This window comes from Trifolium pratense, linkage group LG4 (genome assembly GCF_020283565.1).
Source record: "Trifolium pratense cultivar HEN17-A07 linkage group LG4, ARS_RC_1.1, whole genome shotgun sequence".
Classification (NCBI taxonomy): domain Eukaryota; kingdom Viridiplantae; phylum Streptophyta; class Magnoliopsida; order Fabales; family Fabaceae; genus Trifolium; species Trifolium pratense.
In genome coordinates, this window is record NC_060062.1 from 13,182,501 (window position 1) to 13,207,162 (window position 24,662).

The 24,662-nt window shown below is 33.7% G+C and overlaps 4 protein-coding genes across 4 annotated transcripts; 1 reads left to right on the top strand and 3 right to left on the bottom strand.

Moving 5' to 3' along the window:
• Positions 1 to 2,566: 2,566 nt before the first annotated feature.
• LOC123921798 (transcription factor MYB13-like) lies at positions 2,567 to 3,952 on the bottom strand. The gene is made up of 2 exons (XM_045974476.1): positions 3,583 to 3,952; positions 2,567 to 3,372 (listed from the first exon to the last, which is right to left on the bottom strand). Exons 1-2 carry the CDS (start codon positions 3,843 to 3,845, stop codon positions 2,865 to 2,867), a joined length of 771 nt encoding a protein of 256 aa, XP_045830432.1. The 5' UTR covers positions 3,846 to 3,952; the 3' UTR covers positions 2,567 to 2,864.
• Positions 3,953 to 8,951: 4,999 nt separating this feature from the next.
• On the bottom strand, positions 8,952 to 10,895 carry LOC123924750 (transcription factor MYB14-like). The gene has a single exon (XM_045977719.1). It carries the CDS (start codon positions 10,101 to 10,103, stop codon positions 9,255 to 9,257), a length of 849 nt encoding a protein of 282 aa, XP_045833675.1. The 5' UTR covers positions 10,104 to 10,895; the 3' UTR covers positions 8,952 to 9,254.
• A 6,992-nt stretch (positions 10,896 to 17,887) lies between these two features.
• On the top strand, positions 17,888 to 23,122 carry LOC123923523 (G-type lectin S-receptor-like serine/threonine-protein kinase At2g19130). Its single transcript, XM_045976212.1, has 2 exons — positions 17,888 to 20,527; positions 23,012 to 23,122. Exons 1-2 carry the CDS (start codon positions 18,107 to 18,109, stop codon positions 23,021 to 23,023), a joined length of 2,433 nt encoding a protein of 810 aa, XP_045832168.1. The 5' UTR covers positions 17,888 to 18,106; the 3' UTR covers positions 23,024 to 23,122.
• On the bottom strand, positions 22,140 to 23,129 carry LOC123923524. Its single transcript, XM_045976213.1, has 2 exons — positions 22,956 to 23,129; positions 22,140 to 22,754 (listed from the first exon to the last, which is right to left on the bottom strand). Exons 1-2 carry the CDS (start codon positions 23,127 to 23,129, stop codon positions 22,248 to 22,250), a joined length of 681 nt encoding a protein of 226 aa, XP_045832169.1. The 3' UTR covers positions 22,140 to 22,247.
• Positions 23,130 to 24,662: the final 1,533 nt, after the last annotated feature.

Consider the following 24,662-nt stretch of genomic DNA (forward strand, 5'->3'; position numbering starts at 1 on the left):
ATCTTCACTATTGCAGAATACTGCTAGGTTTTGCAATTGTTCTTCCTCTTGTAATTCAGAACCAGTGACATAATCTCTCATCCAACCTGGAGGCTTTCTAGCTCTTTGCCCTAAAGCATTCTCAATGTTGTCGTCATCTTCTTCACTGGTAGTATCCATGTCACTGTCACTTTGAACTGCTGGTTCAGGAGTGACTGGATCTTCTGCAACTGGTTCAACTTGAACTGAGCCATCAACATTATCATCTATTAGCTGTATTTCTTTCTTTTCACCTTTTTCATTCCACTTCCATCCTTGTTTCTCATCAAAAACAATATCTCTGCTTATGATTATCTTTTTCTGAATAGGATCACAGAATTTGTATGCCTTTGATTCTTCACTAACTCCTAAGTGAATGCATTTGATACTTTTGGGATCTAATTTTTTCCTGTGAACATCAGCTACATGTGCATATGCTATGCAACCAAATACCTTGAAATGAGCTATTGAAGGCTTCATTTCACTCCATGCTTCTTCTGGTGTTCTATCTTTCACAAACAATGTTGGGCTTCTATTGATGACATGTGTGGCCCAAACTACAGCTTCTGGCCAGAATCTCTTTGGCACATTCATCCCTGACATCATACTCCTAACCATATTCATCAAAGTTATGTTCTTCCTTTATAAAACTCCATTTTGCTGAGGAGTATATGCTGCAGTTAACTGTCTTTTAATTCCATGTTCACTGCAGAATTCATTGAACGGGTTTGAAGTAAATTCTCCACCCCTATCAGTTCTGAGATATTTGATTTGATGATTGGATTCCTTTTCCACAAGTGCTTTGAATCTTCTGAATACTTCAAGAGCACTAGACTTGTCTTTCAAGGGATAGGTCCATGTTTTCCTGCTAAAATCATCTGTGAAGGTGATGAAGTATCTGCAACCTCCATTGGAAGAGGGATTGATTGGTCCACATATGTCAGAGTGGGTCAATTCTAACTTGTTTGAAGCTCTCCATGATGTTGTCTTAGGAATTGAATTCCTGTGATGCTTGCTTACCACACAATCAGGGCATAGTTCTTCTGTATCTTTCAACATTGGCAGGTCTTTCACCATTGTTCTCTTTGCAAGAGTGATCAAACCTTTGAAATTAAGGTGACCATACCTGCAGTGTCATATATGTTCTATATTTTCATGCCTTATTGCAAGACATTGAGGCATCATAACTGGAGCAAGTAAGACATACATTCTATTGGCTGTCATAGGAGTTGAGATGATTAACCCCTTCTCTTCATGGAATATCTTGCAGGTGTCTTTGGTAAACACTATAGTAAGATTCTTCTGTTGTATCTGACCAATACTAAGTAAATTGTTCTTAAGGTTTAGGAGATAGTACACATCACTGATCACACTTATCTTCCCTTCTAAATGCAGCTTTAGATTTCCCTTCCCCATTACAGACATAATAGAATTATCACCAAGTTTCACAGTTTCTCTGAAATTTGGGTCAAAATCAAAGAGTCATTCTTTGTTACATATCATATGGTTGTTACAGCCAGAGTCTAAAAACCAAACCTGATCACGTGTTTGGATTGTTGCTTCTTGTGCCATCATCAACAATTCTTCATGTTCATCAAACTCTGCATAATTTGCACTTTCTTCCCACGATGGACAATCACTCTGGTAATGTCCAAGCTTGTGACATTTGTAACATTCAACAAATTCTTTAGAGGTGGAATTTGATCTACCTCTTCCACGCCCTCTTGAGCCACGACCTCTTCCTCTGATATTGTTTGCATTATTGTTACCCCTTCCAAGATTTGATACCTTCAAAGCTTGTTCTTCATCTTTAGCTTTGTGCCGTTTCATTCTACCTTCGTGCGCAAGTAAGCTACTCTGTAATTCATCAATGGTCATTGTAGTAATGTCTCTTGATTCCTTAATTGAGCAAATAACGTAATCAAACCTCCGAGTCATGGATCTTGTTATCTTTTCAACCATTGTGGCTTGAGACATTGTTTCACCTTGCGCCGTCATCTTTGTAGCAATTGCAAGAGTTCTTCGAAAGTAATCATCCACTGATTCATCTTCTTGCATTGATAAGTGTTCAAATTCACGCCTCAAAGATTGCAATTGAGCACGTTTCACCCTTGTTGAACCTTGATACTTTTGACGCATAGATTCCCAAATACTCTTTGATGTGCTTCGATCAAGAATCGTTTCAAGAATTGAGCGATCAATTGATTGAAACAGATAGTTCTTGACTTTCAAATCTTTCAATTTGCTTTCTTCTGCAGCACGAATATGTTCTTGAGTTGCATTCACAGGAGCAACTGCAACACCATGCTCAATCAAACTCAAAAATTCTTTTGATCGCAACAAATTCTCCATGAGTTCAACCCAATGATCATAAAATCCTTCGAATTTAGGAATAGATTGATGGAATGGTGTAGTAGAATCCGCCATGGATAAAGCTTGGTGAAGCTTTTGGGAAAGAGAAGAGAAAGAAAACGGTTACACCGTTGTAACTAACTAATTTTTATGTTTTTGCGAAAAACTGGATCTTTAGGTCTCGTGATACCAATTGTTGTTTCCAAATGGTAATCTCTTGTTTATTCATTACTAGGCAAAGCCTTATATAGGAGTACAAGTCATATAGTCACTTACAAGTAGGCACACACACTACAAGTGGTAACTTGCTAGTCAAGCTACTGCTGGCAAAGCCTGCTCTGCCTTATGCACACAAACACGCCCATTGGCGCGCCACGAGCCTAATCACAACACTAACAAATATTACATCCACCTAAATTCCAAATTACTACTAACAACACTCAAAATTATGCGAAACCTCAATGATTGTGGTATAGAACGTGGGACATGTCAGCTTAATATGGTTGTGCCCAAAAACTATCAACTGTTGACTCTTTGTACGAATCTAGAAAGCTGGCAATGTAATTATCCAATGCCAAACTTTCATTAGACCAATGATAAGGAGACACTAAATTAGTAGTATCTTGATTTTGAAAATCACAACTAGCATTGTCTTGCACAATTATGGAAAGGTCATCCAGCCAAAAAGTTTGATCCATAGATTCTATAAATCCATCAAGAAAACCAAAATCATCAAAATCATGAGTGGAACTGTGATTGGAATATGTTGTGGAAGATAATTCACTTGATGATGAAAATGGGGATAATGGGCTATTGGTGTCTTGAGGACTAGCTGGAGTAGTAGTAACTTGGAAAATGGCAACATCTCTTGATTTGGTAACTTTGGTTTCTTCAATATTTGTGATTGTATTGTGTTGAACTCTCTTCTTAAGAGAAGTATGCCAATGATTCTTCACTTCATTATCTGTTCTTCCAGGTAACTCCGCCGCGATAGTTGACCATCTACAAGTTCATCAATGGAAAAGAATATCAAAATTAACATTCCCAAAATTTTATGTTATTAATATACTTCCGCTGAAATTATTGATGTATTTGGTCCATTTTTTTATATCAAATACATCAATTATTCTATGAATTTAAAAAGTAAAATTTTTATTTTCAATTGTGTCACACCGTTTTATTAGCAAAACTATATAGGATATGTGAAAATACCTATTGCCAAGTTTTTTATGCATTTTGACAATCAAGTCTTCTTCTTGTTGAGTGAAATTCCCTCTTTTGATATTAGGCCTTAGATAATTCATCCATCTCAATCTACAACTCTTCCCACATCTTGCAAGACCTGCAAACTTAGGAAGTTGGCGCCAATTCCAGCAACCATATTTAGTTACATAAGCTATTAATTTCCTATCTTCTTCAGCAGTCCAAGTTCCTTTCCTCATTCCACTTTTGTCACAAATAGGAGTTCTAACCATCTTAATTTTTTGAGAAATTAATTAACAAGTGCACTTAAACTCACTAAGTGACTTAGTTATGTTTCTATAATTAAATGACTTAGTTATGATAGATGATAATGATAAGTGAGTTTGTTTCTGGTCTGTCTTTGAATTTATACTAGACGCTTTCAAATATCCAAAACGTGCTTAATTTCATATTCAAACAAATTTTATACTAGTAATAAAAATTAATAGTAAAAGGGAAGGGACTATACCAAATAATGGTCTTTCTCAGCAGATATTATTATTACTTTATTATGTCTAGTAGTACTAATTAAAAGTAGTCAAATTAATTTCGTGTTTGTTTGTTGATCCAATTTACATCAAAGAATAGTGCCACTATCCATCACATAATACTAAGTACTAATTTTGCAGGAACCTAATAGGAAACAACATTTCCCATGCTTCCTTTTAGCTTTTAAATTACCACACGTGAGGCAAATAACACTCACAAAATTACAGTCAAGCCATTGTTTTAAAAACTAAATTGTACCTTAGTACGTAGTATAAAATTTCGTACAAAGCTACCGGACAGATAAATTTTTTTATTATTTCTTTATCAAATTGCCCTAAGCAGTCAGCACATTTTTAAGTGTCAAGTAGCAATATACTAATGAATTTTGGTTTAAATACTTTTTTTTGTCAAGTAGCAATATAATACTTTGATTAATGATTGCATGCATTAGCATTAGAATGAGTTAAAAACTCTATTAGCTACTTGAAGGTCTATTCTTTGTTCAAATGCTAGCTACAACATAGCGTTTATTCGGAGGCAAGACAATAGACTTACTCACAATCTTGCTAGCGTCTTTATTCCAGTCTAGTCTCATTGTTCATTATTATTATCCTCCTAGTTGTATTTCGTCTTTTATTATTGAAGAAATTATGAGTTCCTTTTGCCTAAAAAAAAACAAAAGAAATTTCACCTTAAAGGTGAATAAATGGAGTATCGAGGTTTGAATCTTGCTTCTGCACATATAGTGCAATGTCCCTACCAACTGAGTTAAGCTTAACTCACGTAAACCAATGAATTTTAGTTTTTAATCCTAAGAGTCGTATCCTGTTATTGTAAATGTTGCTGCCCAAGATCGAATTCGAGACCTTCGATATGTAAGTCTGACATAATAACCACCACAGCAATTTGAATATATTTACGCTTTAATTAAGTACTTTTTTTTATTAATCTATGCTCATGCACGGCCAAAATGTTCCCTTAAATTTATCATATTTTACAATTTGTCATGACTCATGTGCGTAAACATGTTCCAATTTTTTCTTTTGACTCAATTTTTTTTGGTGCAATGTTTTGACTCAATTTTGTCCTACTATACATAACTGCTGATATTAAAATTATTAATCATTTGTTGTTCTCAAGGTTCCAATTCTTCACGTGCAAATTTAAAGAAGTCTGGTGACGGATACTCAATAATTCTTTAAGATAAAAAAAGTATGAATGAATCAAACTATATAACGCGGTTTCTGGTATATGTACACTGAATACGAACATTTTCGACTTATAAAGAAAACTTTCTTCATCTTTTATGAAAAGTCTTTGGTCCAAAGTCTTGTTATTTAACTCATAAAATATATATTTTTTATAATTAAGTTTGCAAGTGATCCTAGCTAAGTGCGATATTCTATTGGCATAGCTAAGTGCATTATATATCAGAATGAAATATTATGCTATAAAAGGAATTATTATGCTATAAAAGGAATTAACATCTTTTAAAAGAAAATGATATTATAATAAGATGCCCTTTTTTAAGCAAATATTTAGAGTGTAAAAGTATCAGATGACAACAATGATATTTCTACAAACCACTAGATTTAGTCTAGTGGTAATATATTTGAATAATATATTAGAGGTCATGAGTTCGATCATTATTATATTTCTAATTTTCAACGGTTTTATCTCTTTATTATTTCTTGCATTCATATACTTACCAGTTATAATTCTCTAGTAGTGGCCATTGGAATGCACGAATTTGAGAACTCTTAGGCTATAAAAATGGTATGCAATCATCAACTTTCACTTTGTAATTCATAAAAAATTTCTTATAATTTTTATTCAAATATTTTCTTTACTTTCTTGTTCTTTACATTATTGTTTTATTTTATATTTTCTGCATACTCAAAATATTTATGTGTGAATAGTTGTTTTTGTCTTAGGATTATGGAAAGTCATCCAAGGATATATATATTTTTCATAATCTATTTTTTTATATGTTGTTGATGGAATTTCTCTACAAATCTTATTTGGTCATATTACGTCCTCCCATGATGGAATTTCTCTATCGGAACTAGACTATTAAAAATAGGTTCAGAAGTACTTGTTCCCTATTTCTATTACAAACTGTTCAGAACCTAGTTAGGGTTGTCTTTACTCTGCTTAAATATCTTTGTCGTCGGTTCCACTTTTTTGTTACAAATGTTGGTATCATTACCTTTAAGGCTCAATGTGTCACAAGCTGTCACGTGTGCCTCTAACTAGTCCTAACTCTGTCTCAGGTAGAAATTATCGTTCATTCTTGGCCATAGCACACCGTCCTTCTAAGACCTCAGATACTGAATTTAATGGTCTCATCTTGGCCATAGCACACCGTCCTTCGTTCGGGTTTACTAGCTTCGTTTCCTATCCGATATCCACTAGCTCCTTAGATTTTATTCTAACGTGATCAGTATTAAAATAAATATAAAACAAGACGAGGAGGAGGAAGACTCTTTTTATAGTTTTCCAGCTGGGTTTTGAGCTTTTCTGCGCGTCCATCGCACCTATCGTGGTACGATGGAAGATCTTCTCCAGATTTTCTGTTTTCTTCAACCGCCTTCCATCGTGCCACGATGACCAGTCATCGTGGTACGATGGGAAAGATTTGTTGCAGATTTTCTTCAATTTAAACCGCATTCTCATCGCGCCACCCTATGATCTCATCGTAGGTACGATGGTTGCGCTGTTTATTATGTTTGTGCCTTTTTTGCTGTTTTTTCCACTTTTCTTGCTTCTGGGCCAAGTAACTTCACTTTTCCAGGTATTTGCTTGCTTTTGGGCTTCAACTGCTATTAAAACTACCTAAATTACTACTAAAAACATCATATAATTGACTATCATCAAATGTGAAAGATAGAAAATAAATTTTTTAGAGATAAATTAATATTGTCCAACGGTCATGCGTTATTGACGGACACCAGCCATAAAAAATGTGTTGACCAACTTATTGGCGGACACCAGCCGTCAATAACGTGTACGCTTGTTTTTTTCCCTTCGGGAGCACATTATTGACGAACACAAGCACTCAATAATTGTTAGTCAAATTTTTTTGAAATTGTAGACCACATTATTGACAGTTTTGTAACTTATTGAGGGCTTAAAACCTTCAAAAAATTCCACTAATTATATTAGGTTTTCTTGTAGTGCACAGTCTTTTTGGTCGAGGAATCGTTCTGGCAAGGAGACCTCATCCTCCACAAAGATTCACTCTTGAGAGACTGTTTCTTGTTGTTGTATCTGTGATTGTCCACTTTGGTGTATCTGTTTAGCTTGCCCCTCTTTACAAGCTCTTCCATATTATGAACTCCTTTATCGCATCCTTGAGCTGGATGCATTCATCGATTTTGTGACTGTGACTCACGTGGAACTGACAATATTTGGACATGTTTGTACGTGCAGACTCTTTAACATCTCATGGAAATTTAATGCTAGCTTCCTCAAATTCTATGTTTGTGCATTCTTTTAAGATATTTTCTCTCAAAGTCTTGAGTGGGGTATAGTTTGAAAATTTTCCACGGGGACCTTTCTTCTCCTTGGCTCCGTCGTCATGACGCTTGACGTCCCCATTCTTGTTGGGGCTTTAACCTTCTCAATTTCTTCCTCTAAGAGTTTTTCCTCGTCGTTGATGTACAGTTTTTCCCAAGTAAGCAACTCATTCATGCTTTGAGGTTCTTTTAGCCATAACTTCTCTTCAAACATGGAATTAGACTTGAATCCTTTTTCGAATATATGACACTTCAGCTTGTCGTCAGCTCCTTTCACCGCTATGGTCCCTCACATAAAGAGTTCTGCATATACTCCTGAAGAGTCTCCTTCCTTATGTCATCGTTGGTCCTTATATAAGGTGACTATAAACGGTTTGCACTTCATGGCCCCCCATGTCCGGTGGTAGTCGAGTACGGTGTCTATGTACTCTACGGGTTTGTTTGGATCACAAAAGAAAATGGGAGGAAAGAAAGTAAGAGGAAAGTGGGTAGAAAGTGAGATGATTTCTTGGATGTTTGGTACAAGAGAAAGTGGAAGGAAAGAAAAATATATATTTATTAAGTGACAAAAATACCATTCTCTATATATAAAATACTAGTATTATAGAATAAAAATATAAAATATATTTTGTGGGTTTTTTGTCTTTTCAACAAAAAAGAAAAAACATGTCCATTATCACTTTCCGTCCATAAATGAGGGGAAAGGATTTTTACATGGGTCCCACCTACATCTTTCTTTCCTTGCCTTTTTGGTGTTGTTCCAAACAAGGGAAAGGTAATCTTTCCATCATATTTCCCTCCTCTCACTTTATTTTCTTCTTCTTTCTTTAGAAACAAACATAGTGTACGTGATCGTATGGATCAACGGTTCATTCGTATGATCCTAGTTTTCGTAGCTTCTCTAGAGCCTTTTGGATGGCACAATCCACAATCCGTTGAGTCAAAGTGTCTTATGTGAGAGGAATCAGAGTTTCTTCTCTTTTGATGATGGTTGTGGGACAAATCCCCCTGCCTTGATAGTGTGATGGCAGATTATGGATGTTGTCTCTGTCATCAGAGTCGTGTGGTGGTAGTGTGATGGCAGATTATGGAGATGACAGTTTATGCAGTTGTTGATTTTTGTCTTGAACTTGTAATTGTGTGTCCTTTGATTGCATAAGCTTCTACCAAATTATATTCTCGAAACATGGAATTTAATAATCCATATGCTAAAAAGTAGGGTTTTTAGTTTGGGCTCATATTCCAAATCATTTTTTTTTTTTACATAAGTCGTAATTACATAATTTATACTTTAAAATTTAAAAATCGATATATATGTTTTTGGATGATAAATATAAAATACTTTTAAGATTTAAATTTATATAAATACCACCACATTAGATACAATTTCTAAATCTAACAACCAAAAAAAGATACAATTTCTATATCCGTCACCGCTCTCAACTCAAACTCCGAGAGATATATATATGTGTGTTTTTGGATGATAAATATAAAATACTTTTTAAGATTTAAATTTATATAAATACCACCACATTAGATACAATTTCTAAATCTAACAAACAAAAAAAGATACAATTTCTATATCCGTCACCGCTCTCAACTCAAACTCCGAGATTGCTCCCATATATTTTTCCATTATTCTAAGAAACCCCATTGTTGGTTGTATAGAACGTGGGACATGTCAGCCTCATATGGTTGTGTCCAAAAACTATCAACCGTTGACTCTTCATAAGAATCTAGAAAGCTGCTAAAATCATTATCCAAAACCAAATTACTTTCATTGGATGAATGATTTGGAGACACTAAAAAAACATCATTAGTGGTAGTATCTTGATTTTGAAAAGCACAATTAGTATTGTCTTGCACAATTGTGGAAAGGTCATCATCCAGCCAAAAACTTTGATCCATAGATTCTATAAATCCATCAAGAAAACCAAAATCATCCAAATCATGATTGGAACTTTGATATGAATATGTTGTGGAGGAGAAACCACTTGATGATGAAATTGGGGATAATGGGCCATTGGTGTTTTGGGAACTAGCTGGAGTAGTAACTTGGGAAAAGGAAATATCCCTTTCTTGTGTGGATTCAATATGTTTTGATTTGATTTCTTCATTTATGATTGAGTTGTGTTGAACTCTCTTCTTGAGGGATGTATGCCAATGGTTCTTCACTTCGTTATCTGTTCTTCCTGGTAACTCGGCCGCGATGGTTGACCATCTATTGCCAAGGTTTTTATGCATTCTGATGATCAATTCTTCTTCTTGTTGAGTGAAATTTCCTCTTTTGATATTAGGCCTTAGATAATTCATCCACCTCAATCTACAACTCTTCCCACATCTTGCAAGACCTGCAAACTTCGGAAGTTGACGCCAATTCCAGCAACCATATCTAGTTACATAAGCTATTAATTTCCTATCTTCTTCAGCAGTCCAAGTTCCTTTCCTCATTCCACTTTTGTCACAAATAGGAGTTCTAGCCATCTTAATTAATTTTTTGAGAAATTAATTAAGTACAAGTGTACTCAAACTTAGTGAGTGATTGAGGAGTGTGTTTCTACAAAATATGAGAGGTATTGATCCTTATGATAATGATAAGTGAGTTTGTGTGAGAGGAGTTTTTGAATTTATACTACATGCTTTCACATTCAAAACGTGTTTAATACATGTTTTATAAATATAAAATAATAAGGTTCATTTTCACATTACAATTAAAAAAGAGTAGAAATAATAGTGTTGACTGTTGACCATCACTTGCTACTAATCTTCCAGGAAGCCAACGGGAAATATTTCCCATGCTTCCGTTTAGCTTTTAAATTAACACGTGAAACAATTCTACTAAATGGAAACACAGCCAAAATTACAGTCAAGCCATTGACCATGTTGACCTTTTGGTCCCCAAAATATATAATTTGCAGAAATTAATTTCTTGCTCGCAACTATAGAAATAAATTTATTGATAAGATAACCGAGATAAATTTAAAGGCCACGGTGGTACACACATGATTGCGCACGGTGCAAATGTGAGTGACCATAATGAGTTTTAATTGCCCACTATTTTTGATCGGATGGGTTGAGATTTTGAACTCACCACTAGTTGTTGTCCCATTCAACCTAATCCGCTAAAAAACAAAGTGACGCGGCCGGTTGTGACTGAACGAGTTGACCCATTTTACCATCCTTCCCCGATCTCTTTTTCACTCCTCTCCTCAACTCTCATACACCTCTCTATTATTAAGTTATAAACTTTGTGTATTGTCAACTGTCAAGAACAACTATATGCGTCCTGATGAGGGCCATAATGTTCCTATTGTCGTATACTACATAACTGCTGATATTAATTTATCATTATTCATTTTTCATTGTGATGGTTCTAATTCACCATGTGTCAATTTGAAAAGTCAGAGATACATATAGATTATTATTTTTCTATTCCGTGGAGTACGAATCAAACTAAATAACGCGGTTTCTGGTAGTATATATGTACTCGGAATACAAACAAACAGGTTAATAAGAAAGAAAACTCTCTACAATGGAAAGTCTTTGGTCAAAGTCTCGTTATGTAACACACAATAGTATACTATTCGTCCTTTTTAAATCATAAGATCCTTTACAAAAAACTGTTTATCTTTTAATATATATAACTATGGTTTATCTTTTAATATAACATCTCTACATAAATTTACATGTATTTATTATTTTTCAAATATATTATTTATTAATATTATCAATTTGTCTTTAATATCGAATACTTTTTTTTATACTACCAATATTGAATATATTTATACATAAAGAACAATTTAGTAATAATTATACATATTTTAGACAAGTTTATTATTGCAACAATGTTTCTTAATACCGATAACCTTTGGTGTAAGGTCCTTTACAATAAGTATAGTAGGAAGAAGGATCTCCGACATGCTATTAGTTCTCAACCATACGATTCCCCTCTATGGAAATCCCTTGCTTGCATTTGGGACCAGTTCTAGAACCATACTGTGTGGCAACTAGGAGATGGGAAAAATATAAATTTTTGGTTGGACAAATGAGCTCCTTGTGGTTCATCACTGATGTTGAATGCTACCCAACAGTTTGTTGACACAACTCTTAATTTTTTCCTTAATACCTGTAGTTTTTTAATTAGATGTTTATGTAATAAAAGACAGGAATGTATATTCTATAATGATTAAATACAGTTTTAGTTTTTCAAGTTTCACAAATTGCTTAATTTTAGACTTCAAAATTTCAATTGCTCGATTTTGACTTCCTAATTTACTCCCTTTTGCATTTGATAGTCCCCCATTAAATTTTTATTGAATATTGTTTTTGTGACATTTAAAATAAATTTAAAAAAATTTAGTCTACATATAATCACCTATTACTTATAGGGTCATGTTAACTTGTGCTATAAGGGCACATGTTAAACTACCTAAAAATAGAAATATAGCATTTAATGATACAAAAAATTTAATTTTTAGATAATTGAATACACCACAAGTTCAATAATTTTTTTTTCCACATTTATCTTCTTAACATGTGCCCTTAAGGGCACAAGTTAACATTCTTCTTACTTATATTCTACAAAAATTTGAGAGCTCAAATCTTGAGAGTAAATATGAGAATTTCACTAATCGAAAATATGTAAGTATATTTATTAACTTTATAAAAATCTTGTTAAAAGTTTGAGACTTCCCATTAATCAAAAACTGAACTCACCTAAATTTTACTTAAGTAGTGGTAGAGTAAAAATGGAAACGCATACGGCGCACGAAAAGTAGATATGATGACAAAATATTTTTTTTTAAAAAAATAGACATTATTTGAGCAAATAAATAGTGCTCTAAATTTGGGCCTTTGTATTAGCACAATGGGTTTGGGCCTTTGTATTAGCACACACAGAGTTGAGAGAGGTGAATCGAACGAACGTCAATGGCGATAACCAATTTCATCCTCACAGTTGCCGGTGTAAGCGCCGCCGTGCTTCTTCTACGAAGCGACGTAAGAAAATCAGCATCAATATTCAAACAAAACGTTAAACACATTCGTCACTGGCTCGAAGAAGAAACCACTCGTTCTTCCAAGTGAGAGTTTCCCTAACTTCATTCTTTTTCTAATTTATCTTCTTCCTTATAAAGTTTCGATTTTGATTATTGGGTTTACTTCGTTTTTCATACTCATTCTTGTTTCCACAACTGGGTCTTTTTCTTGTCCTTTTTTTTTATTTTATTTTTTGTAATTCTGTAATATTGTTTACGTAAAATTTTAGCTCTGTAATTGCATTTAAACCATTAATTACATAATTAAGGTTGTGTTTTATCGGATTTTGAATGAAAAAAGGTAAAGTAGAGAAAGAGTTTTTTTTTTTTTTAGTGTAGAGACTAGAGAGTTGTGTGCATTGTGTATATAATCATAAACTAGAATTAGGAATTAGTATAGTTTAAGTTTTGATCCTGTTCCTATAGAGAAAATCTGCTCACTTTAGAGTATAAAATGAGTATTACCAACTATTGATCGACGAATACAAAACAAATATTAATGGTATATCAAAACAAGGTTGGTTCTATGGTACACAAGTGAGATAAGTGTTTTACCATGCACGAGTTTGTTTTCCACTATTGAAATAAGGGAGATATTGTGAGACTTATTGATTCAGTGGTGGAAAACAAACTTGTGCGTGGTAGGTACAAGTTTTTTGAAGTAACAACCTTTAAATCGTAAGTAGAAACATATTTTGTTAGTTAAAGGTTGTTTCTTCAAAAAAAATGTTCATTTTAATTACTTCAAATTAAAACTAAAACATGTCTAAAGTAAAATTATGAATTATTCTGAGTTCTTGACAATCAATAACATTATGTGAAAACTCTGTTGGCTGTCACAATGTTTGTCGCAGTTGTCAATGTTTTCAGACTTTTAATTGATATAGATCTTCTAATGAGTCACAAATTTGTTGAAGAATCTTGGAAACCATGCAACCTTCCCTCTTGATTGAAAGGAAAATAAAACTACTGTAATTGGTTGGACCTATCTTTTCTTCAAATGATGTTGTGGTTCATTTTGGTCGACCCTATAAAAATGCAAATTATGAATCTTTTTAGAGAATGTGTTTTGACAAGTTTCAGTTGGATTTGATTATTCTCTATCGTGAGAATGTTTATGCAATGCTTCGTAATGAAGTGAATTTATAAACTATCTAATATTTCGAGAAGTTCTCAAGCTTTCTGATTACTTCTGTGCCAACTAGTTTTAAACGAACGGTTGAATGGTTTTGTTTGGAATAGATTGCATTGAGTTTTCCGTAGTTTAATGCCTGTCTATTGAAATCATGGTTTATTTGTAGCGATAGAAGGGTTGGATTAGTTACTTGAATGCATCATTTGATTATGATTTTGAATGTCAATGTAGTCTCTCAAGTATTAACCTCTCTCCAATTTAGTCCCTCAAGTATGTAAAAATGATAAGTGGTCCATGAAGTATATGAAACAAATCATTATGATCCCTATAAAATCTATCATTTTAGTTCCTAAAGTATATGAAAATCCGTCAGGTTAGTCCCTAATATCATAGCAGGAACTAAAGTTCACATACTTTAGGGACCAGTTTTTATTTTTATTTTAGGGACTAAATTGTAGTGATACTTTAGAGACTAAATTGATGATTTATTCATCTACGTAATGCTTATTAGATAATTAGATTATCCATGCGTTGTAATATGATATGATTTTTGCTATCTTTTCAGGGTTACAGAAGAACTACAATCAAAGGTTCTTCCAAAAGACATACCTAAGAAGGATAAGCACTAGTGTTTATGCTGATAATAGGATGTTTCTCTTGCACTGTATTTGAACACAGTGCTTTTATTATGTTCATATAAAGTAGTTTTTCTTTGGGTTTCTCTTTGTTTTCAAAAACCTTTATATTCGGATTAATATCTATGAATAAAAAGGAAATTATGGTTATTCCACATTCTTATTTTATAGCATATTTGAATGATTTGCTTGAATCCACTCATTACAACAATAGTTTGAACTCTGGTGATCCTGTTTCATTCTTCATCACTTGAATTATAAGAGAACAGAGATGCAGAGGAAAAGGAATCGATAAACAAAGACAACCATAGTGTTGGTAGATGGTTCGTATAAAATATTTCAAAATATTTATACAAAACAATTGAAAGAAACTAAACCGCAACAGAAACCTAAACCAATTAGTGTTGGTACTTTCTGTTGCGGAACAAAAATGGTTTAAACTTTCACGTAACACTGTGTGATGTCGAAGCAAAATCTCAGCTGCTGCAGCTGCCACCACAAACTGATACGGCCATATCAGATCATAAACAACCACAATAACCATACTACACACTGATTAGTAGCAAAAAGATAGAATTGTGCAAGTTAAAATCATATCAGAATATACAAACTCTACATATCAACAAATCAAATATGTATATCAATCAAATAACAAGTCTCTTTCAGCATAAAAAAGAAGTGTCTTTTCAGCTTACTTGATTCGCAAGTCAATATGTTCCTGAATACCAAAGCCAAAAGCTGCTCATATTCCTTGACCTTCAAACCGCTCTCCAAAAGCTGCATTGCCTTGTCGCCTCTAACAGTGACGTAGCAAGCAATTTTTTCATTCCTTCTAATACCAAAGGAACGGACGGTGTACCTAGCTGTAAATAAGAAAAGAGTGAAAGAAGAAACAATCAGAACACAAACACAGCCAAAAATGTCCAGTACACGTGCAAACTATGTAATGCACTTGTGACAGTTCACTGTCGTAAGCAGCTAGTCTCTAGTCCTAAATGATGAAAACCTGGGTCAAAGCCTTGGAAGAAGTAGTTAAGCTAGTCTACTAACAATTTATCATGTATCTGACACACATCAATTTTTATTATAAATCTGTCATAAAAAAATTAGATTAGAGTATTGCTACTTGAACTCAGAACACTCAACTTATTCATCTTTAAGATGAAATTTCTAGTTACTGAGCTATTTGACTAACCAAATAAAATAAAAGAAGAAATTAGTTTCTTATAAAAGAAAATGAAATTATAATGAGTCGTCTGCACATGGCAACGAGGAGGGATGGGGATAACTTTCGCCTTTCGAAAACCCGAACATGTCCACATGATTGATATCTCCATAGCTGTCCCGGTGGGGTAAAAACTAGAAACCCCATCTCCACATCTAATGGAGTTCGAGTATCCTTGTCCAATCTCATTTTTGAATATACTTAAATTGCATTTGATACTATATTTAAAAAAACTAAAATGTTTCCTCTAAAAAAAAAAGTAAAATGTTTTTATTTACAATGAGCTGAGGGGTCGAACTCAAGATCTACAGCGTACTACCCAAATCCCTCACCACTAGACAAAAAAAAGTAAAATGTTAAAAGTTCAAAACTATGTCGTTTCAACAATATAAATTTTTAAGACAAAAAATACTAGAAAGTTTCCCTTCACAACTGTATGTTTCGGACGGTGCTGCATGATACAACTCTCTAATTATTTTTTTTAAACAGTCAAATCGTAACAGTTTGAACTTGTCTATTTCATCCTAGAGACTCTTAAAGAGAGCGATTTAGTCCATAATTCAACTTGATAATTTTTTCGGTGGCATATTTTCAAAACCGATTTTCTAAAATAAAAAACAACAAACTCTACATATTGCAATTTGCTTTCATTGAGTAAAAATTGAGCGTTATTCTCTTTGGTTTTCATAACCGTATTTGTAGCTTATCGACTTAAGTTGTGTTAATTCTAGCCTCGATTTTGGCTAAAAACCCGCATTTTGGGTACGGACACCGGTATGGGTAATTACCCGCAAAAATGAACGGGTATGGGTACCTTAGTACCCACCCCGTCCCATACCTATATATATATATATTTTATATATATTTTTATATAATAACATATGTATATCAATTTAAAAAATACAACAACAATTAAATTATTACACATTTTTAATAAAATTATTTATTTATAATATAATACAAACACAATGTGAATATATCAACAAAAAAATGAACTTTAACATGAGATTGGTAAATTTTTTGTTTATAATTTTCATGAGTCAACATTAAAATCTTTTTTTAAAAAAATTAATTTTATTAAAACGATATGATATTTGATCAATTTATTTTTAGCAAAAATGCGGGTAACGGGTATGGGTACGAGTATCTAAGTACCCATAGGGTATGGAGATGGGGACAAAAGTTGTTATCCACGCGGATATGGGAATGGGTACGTGTATTTTTTCAAACTGCGGGTATGAGGATGGATACTATAGTACCCTACCCATACCATACCACTCATTGTCATCCCTACGACTTATCAACCGGAACTCCCATAGTTAGTTGTGTCATTTTCCCGGGTTATCAATCAGTTTCCATCCCGATTATGGCATCATTACCCTTTTCACCATCGACAACTCTTGTTATGGTTTCGACATCTCCGTTATTTTCATCAATGATTAATTCAATTCCCGACCAAAATTGTGGTTAATTCAACTACAACATGTATTAAGATCAATTGTTAACGTGGATTAATTCCATTAACCATCTATAACGTGGATTGCATTAAACATCCATCAAACTGAATTAACTACATTTTTGCAAAAGGATAATTTTTTTTAAGAAGCTAAATTAGCCCACCACAATTGTTACTAGAGAGAATCGAACTTGAAACCTTAAAGAGGACACAGTCTAAGGTCTCAAGCCAATACCTCCGGACCAACCCAAGTGGCTTTGCAAAAGGATAATATTGAACTTCATGAAAAAGTAGATAGAAAAAATTGTAAGAATGAGAAGCTTGAATCAAAATGATTGTATTCACAAATCTAAGTTGCCTAGTGTGATAGTTCACTTATTTATACCATATATATATATATATATATATATATATGATGCTAAACACACTAAATAGAATCTATTAGGAATCCCAACTAACTCAATGAAACTATTACTCCCTATGTCCCTTCATTTTTGGATATTACAATTATTAAATTGTCCTTGGTGAAAAGATATATTTGTAGTTAACTTTTCGGATTCCAATGTAAAGTAGGGTTATGTTTGGAAATGTAGTAATAAATATGTCCAGGGATTTGAAAAGGGGCTTATATTTAGAGACAAAATTTATGTTTGAAAGGGTGCTTATAATTAGGGACGAAGAGAGTAATAAGTAACAGTTACAAGTAACAGTCTTGTCACGTGTGCCTCTCAACTACAAAAAGAACATTAATATCAATGCCGTATACATTGGGGCAAAAACCAGTCAAATTACAACACGGTCATTTTCAAGTTTCACAAATCTTAATTTGTTGGCTTTGCAATTAAGAACAAAATGGAAGATACAATCTTCTTCAATTCAACTTGACCAAGTCATTGGTTAGACTCATACAGTCACAATACTCACAATAAAATCTAGCTTTTCTTACAACATTTGCAGCTGCAAAGTTCAAACCAAACATTTAACAGCATTAATTAACAACATGAAGAGAAAACCATTGTTCTTGCTTTCACTCATCATTTTATTCTCTTTGCACACCTACCCTTCACTTTCTGCTATAACCATCATCTCATCAAACCAATCTCTTTCTGGTGATCGAACTCTGGTTTCCAAAGATGAAAACTTTGAATTGGGTTTCTTCAATACACGTAATTCCTCTAATTACTACATAGGTATTTGGTACAAAAAGATATCTATAAGGACATATGTTTGGGTAGCAAATAGAGATCACCCAGTTTCTGATAAAAAATCTTCCAAGTTAACTATATCTGATGGTAATTTAGTTCTCTTGGATCAGTCTCAAAATCTTGTTTGGTCAACAAATTTGAGTTCTAGTTCTAGTTCTAGTTCTAGTTCTACTAGTACTAGATCAAGTTCTGTTGTTGCTGTTCTTTTAGATTCTGGTAATCTTATATTAAGTAATAGGCCTAATGCGTCCGAATCCGAAGCTCTTTGGCAGAGTTTTGATTTTCCAACAAATACATGGCTTCCTGGTGGCAAAATTAAACTTGATAAAGTAAACAAGAAGCCTACATATCTTACTGCATGGAAAAACAGTGAAGATCCGACATCAGGTATATTCTCTCTTGAACTAGACCCTAATGGAACCAATTCATATTTTATGCTTTGGAATAAAACTCGTCAGTATTGGACAAGCGGTACTTGGAATGGACAAAAATTTAGCTTGGTTCCTGAAATGAGGTTAAACTACATTTACAATTTCACCTTTATGGAAAGCAAAAACGAGAGCTACTTTACATACTCTTTGTATAACAATACTATTATATCTCGTTTTGTGATGGATTTGTCGGGGCAGGTCAAGCAATTTTCTTGGCTCGAAAGTACTCAGAGCTGGAATTTGTTTTGGTCAAGGCCAATAGGACAGTGCGAGGTTTATGCTTTCTGTGGTGCATTTGGTAGCTGTAATGAGAACTCAAAGCCAGCTTGCAATTGTTTGAATGGTTATGAACCAAAGTTGAAATCTGATTGGGATCTTGGTGATTACTCACATGGTTGTGTGAAAAGAAACAAGTTTCAATGTGAGGTATCTTCCAAGCCTTCTAGCGGTGCCAAGGATAAATTCTTATCCATATCCAGTCTGGCTTTGCCTGAAGATGCAAAACATGCTGTGGAAGCTGGTTTAGTTGACGAATGTGAGTCAACCTGTTTGAGCAACTGTTCTTGCACTGCATATGCTTATAACAGTAGCGGTTGTTTCATTTGGAAGGGAGAGTTCTTGAATCTGAAACAGATTTCTCAAGATGATAGGAATGGACAGACTTTGTTTCTAAAACTTGCTGCATCTGAGTTTTCTGATTCTAAAAGCAACAAAGGGATAACAAGCATTGGTATTGTTTCTGGTGCTGTTGGCGGTATAGTGGTTCTCTTTGTTTTTGTTCTAATTGTCGTGATTAGGCGAAGAAAGAGACTAGCTGGAGCAAGAACTTCTGTTGGGGGCTCATTGATAGCATTTGCATACAGAGATTTGCAAAATGCTACCAAGAATTTCTCAGACAAACTTGGAGGAGGAGGTTTTGGTTCTGTTTTCAAAGGAACATTACCTGATTCAAGTGTCGTAGCGGTGAAGAAACTCGAAAGCATTAGCCAAGGCGAGAAGCAGTTTCGAACAGAAGTGAGTACTATTGGGACTGTACAACATGTCAACCTTGTTAGGCTTCGTGGTTTCTGTTCCAAAGGCGACAAAAGGCTTCTGGTTTATGATTACATGCCAAATGGGTCTTTGGATTCAAGTCTGTTTCAAGAAAAGGTGTTGAATTGGAAAGTAAGATATCAAATTGCTCTCGGAATAGCTAGAGGATTGACTTATCTTCATGAAAAATGTAGAGACTGTATCATTCACTGCGACGTGAAGCCGGAAAACATTCTCATAGATTCTGATTTTTGTCCAAAGGTAGCAGACTTCGGCCTTGCAAAGCTTGTCGGAAGGGACTTCAGCAGGGTCCTCACTACCATGAGAGGAACTAGAGGTTATTTAGCTCCAGAATGGATTTCAGGAGTAGCTATTACCGCTAAAGCCGATGTTTACAGCTACGGAATGATGCTTTTTGAGCTCGTTTCAGGTAGACGGAACTCTGATCCTTCCCAAAATGGTCAAGTTAAATTCTTTCCTACATTGGCTGCAAACGTAGTACATCATGGAGGGAATGTGATTAGCCTATTGGACTCGAGATTGGAGGGAGATGCCAATGTTGAAGATATCGCTAGACTCATAAAAATAGCTTCATGGTGTGTTCAGGATGATGAAGCTCATAGGCCATCCATGGGTCAAGTAGTTCAAATACTTGAAGGGGTTTTGGATGTGTCTTTGCCTCCAATTCCTAGATCACTTCAAGCTTTTATTGATGACCATGAGGACATTGTTTTCTTCACTCATAACTCACAGGTAAAGAGCAATGTTTCTACAGCCTCATCTCAAGCCAAAAGCAACATCTCATCTGTAGCGCATAGTCCTTAAGACAAAGTTAGCAAGATTATAGTCTTAGTTGTTTCTCTCAATTGCTTGTGTTACAATAAGTTGTGCTATAGTTTTGATTTTGAGATATATAATTATAATGTATGGTATTCATCCTAAGTAATGTATTTATGTGGCATTGCTTCATTGGGATATCAGACAAAATACATATGATACAGTAATGTCATGATCCAATCTGAGGCCACGACCGGCGCACAGGCTAACATCTACTCATCATATAATTAGCCTGGCAAGCCTAATACACTACAACCCATATACTTATTTAAAATACGTAGATATTGAGATTAGGCAGTGTCTCGTCTATTTTCATAACATTCTGAAGTGTCAATTAACTATCAACAAAGTATATATAAAAACCATCTCATCAATAGTACAATTCAAAAGAGAAGAATAATTCATATTCTTAAAGTTGCATGATACTCAAATCACAAAATAATGTCAACCGTTCAGGATAGAGACCTACCATAGGAATGAACCTCAAAGTAGAAAACATTTTTCAATAAAATCATTAGCATGATACAAGTTAAGGAAACTAGAAATATAATATCCTTGGACCTTGTGTAGTCAATATATTTAAAATATAAAAATTACTGTTTTTTAGTCCCCAAATCCTTTACATGCATTTCATTCACATAACACTAATATTTCATTCACATAACACTAATATTTACTACACTAACCATGAATCAAATCTAAATAAGAACTTACCTTAACACTTGACAGTGATTCTAGTTGGAAAGATTGAATTTGATGGAGTATGGTGTCTTGTTGCTCTATAACCTCTTCTTCTCCTACTATCCACTTGTCTTCAACTTCTATTTCCCTTTTTATGTTCTTTCTAACAGATTAGATGGAGTTTTTGTTCATGATTTTCATACATGGAAACTGTTTTGGGACATGGAATTGGAGGAAGTGAGATTTTAGAGAGTGAGGAAAGATGATTTAGGTGGAAGGAATGGAGAATGAGAAGTAAAAGTGCGTTTTCTTTTCTCCCAAAGTTCTTTAAAAAGTTTAATTGTTTGGTTCTCTATTTTTATCATTTTGCATATTGGATCCCCAAATTTTAAAATATAATAGTTTTAGTCCTTATCATAATTTTTAACTATAAATTGACAATGCAATATGTATTAAACGACGTGGTGTATGATCAGATGATAAAAATAATATCAACATCGATAAAATTGTAAGAAAAATTCTTCATAAAATTAACTCAAAACATGTTTTATCACCATATTTTAGACAAAAAACTTAAACTTTAGACCAATGTGGGACAACGATCCGGTCCAATTTTTAAAAGTATGCTTCCAACCGAAATTTTCCATACACTCTTTAATTTTTACACTTTCAATCAAATACCAAAATTTTGTTTTTTTCTCAATTTTTTCTTCTGAACAGAAAGGAGCAATGAACCCCATCCAAAATTTACTTTTTCAATTAAATTTAAAGCAGTGATTGCCAAAGAGTTTTTTAGCTCAAAGACCATTAATTAGACACTGACATTATTTTCATGAAATAAAAATTCTTTGATGAAGTAAATCTTCATTAATCTCTTCTGTCAACAACTTTTTGTACAAGCACTAATTGGATTAATCTAATGTCAGAAAGAAATACAAAAGAAAAGCTAAAAGACCTAACTATGAATCTGTTTTGTCTCCTTCACTGCCAAATGTGCTCCTTGTCTCAGCAAGTACAGAGAAATCTCACTTTGAGCACACATTCCATAATCACCTTTTACATCAATCTTTGGACAACTTAGCAACATCTTCTGGCAGCTAGAGTTTGAGTTCCAAAGACAAAAAAAGTATAGGCACATTGATGTCAAAAAAATTCCACATAGTTTCCCCCAAAACACAGTAAATACTAAGCTTATGAGTACCAAACATATTGCATACAACTCAAACTTCGTTTGCTTCTCTAGTAGTGTGCTTCCACTGCTGCTTTCTTTCTCATGTTTTTCTTTGGTTGACATGTTCTTCAATTGTGATACTTTTGGGCTTGAAAACGAGGAACTTTGTGTAGATAATGTTGACAAAGATGATTGAGAGGCTTTAGATTCTTTTTTATGTGTCGAACAATTTTTCTTTGATCCACCGAAACAATCAAGGCTGTAACGATTTTGATGTCGAGCTCTTTTATTCTGCAAGCCAAATATTAAAAATAAAATTAGTCTCTAATTTTTAAATAGATCACATTTAAAAGTTTTAAATTGCGGTCTACAACTATAACTGCAGTTTCAATATAGTAAATAGTCAAAGAGGTCTCTACAACGCGATCACAACATCGATAAAATCCGCGCATTAACAGGTTTAACTAAAAGTAATTTATGTAAAAGACTTACCAATATGGTTTCTAATATCACAGCTTTGATCAACTTTGAAACGGTTTGTTTCTTAGGGTGCTGCATGAACCAGCTCTCTGAGCAATGAGCAGCAACTTTGGATTCAAGCATGGCATCTATATCAACAACCGGTCGAAAGCAATGAAAGAATTTGTTCTTTGAAAAGCTCTTCATGATGTTGCTAGATGAGTAACTCAAGAGAAAGAAGTTATTCACAAAATGAAAACAGAGTAAGTAACTCTGTTTTTGATACTATGTTTTAGTGTTTAGAAGTAATGATCTTTGGTTTGATAGTTGGTAGTTATTATATATTGTTGGCATGTCTCACTATTTATGTGATGTGATAGCTCAGTGGTTTCTCTTTTTTTGTTAGTGAAAGAGTTCAAAAAGTAAGGGGAAGTAAAGAGAGTAGGCCACTTAGGTGCTTCTTGTGAGTTTTATATATTATTTCTTTTAAAAAGAGAGATTTAGAGAAAAGTTCTTTGATTTTTATTTTCCATTACCATAAAGGAGATAGAGAAAACTAGGGACTTTATGGTTCAAGTTTGATGCCTGATGGGTTAAGTTATCTTTTGGTGAATATGAATTTAAAGCCATGCATTAAGCAAAATTTAATATTTCAAAAGACATTGTTAAACAAGTCTAAAGAAATAAGTTTTTAAGTACAGTTGTATTTTTATTAAATTAAGAATAATTTTAATTTTTTTTTTTACAGAAAGAATAAATTTCTATATACCTAATTTTTGAATAACAAATTACATTGTTTGGAAACATATTACAACAAATTGAACCAAAGTTTTAAATTGCAGTTCACATCCGCAATTGCGGCTGCAGTATTATTGATGCGGTAGTTTCCGCATCGCACCACAATTGCGGTGTGATCTTAATTCACGTGTACCGCCGCATCGTAACCGCATCAGAAGCCGCATTAGACATTTTTTGGGATGTTCGTTTAAATTTTCTCACAAAGAAATAAAATTTATGAACTTCAAATCCTAATTTGTGTCAAATCTAATGAAAAATATTATTTTTAACAATATTTCAACCGTATATTTTAAGAACATTCAAATTAGTGTTTATGGAATAAACTAAAACTATGCAATGGTAGATAAATAGTATAGTTACATAGTAGTTTCATTTTATATAGCTTGTGAAATTTCAAAATGATTTTACGCCACAACAATTACCGCATCGGCGACCGCAACTGCAATTTAAAATCTTGAATTGAACGTCTAAACAATAGTTTGTTTGTGCATTAAAAAGCCTCAATTTAAAATTTGTCTTAAGCCACCATATATGTGTTGGGTTGACCCTAAAAAACAAGATCGGTTGTGATACTTAAAAGTGGAATAGAGGGAATATTTTCTATTAGCCTTTTAAACAGTAGTGCATTATTTCCCGCCTTCTTCTCATATTGTTTTTGAGAGGGACTACGAGGCCTAGGGCAGCTATAAGGCGGTAGACGGTTGGATTGGAAATATTGAGGAAATTCAGTTAAGGTCAAATATTTATCGAAGGTACAGAATTCAATCCATTAGAAATTTTATTCATACTTTATTTACTATTTGATTGACTTCCATATTAGTAAGACATATTTCTCCTAAAACTAATACAAAGGAATCAATCAATATGAATATTCTATATTAGGGGGGGTGGGGGGAAGATTGTTGAGGAACTAAATAACTTTACCAAAAAAATACCTATACT

Excerpts from the sequence above, each read along its gene's own strand:
- LOC123921798 (XM_045974476.1), bottom strand. The coding sequence starts at position 3,845 with ATGGTTAGAACTCCTATTTGTGACAAAAGTGGAATGAGGAAAGGAACT. Across the intron at positions 3,373-3,582 it reads CATAAAAAACTTGGCAATAG|ATGGTCAACTATCGCGGCGG; the intron begins GTATTTTCACAT and ends ATGAACTTGTAG.
- LOC123923524 (XM_045976213.1), bottom strand. The coding sequence starts at position 23,129 with ATGAAGAGCTTTTCAAAGAACAAATTCTTTCATTGCTTTCGACCGGTT. Across the intron at positions 22,755-22,955 it reads TGATATTAGAAACCATATTG|AATAAAAGAGCTCGACATCA; the intron begins GTAAGTCTTTTA and ends TTTGGCTTGCAG.
- LOC123923523 (XM_045976212.1), top strand. The coding sequence starts at position 18,107 with ATGAAGAGAAAACCATTGTTCTTGCTTTCACTCATCATTTTATTCTCT.
- LOC123924750 (XM_045977719.1), bottom strand. The coding sequence starts at position 10,103 with ATGGCTAGAACTCCTATTTGTGACAAAAGTGGAATGAGGAAAGGAACT.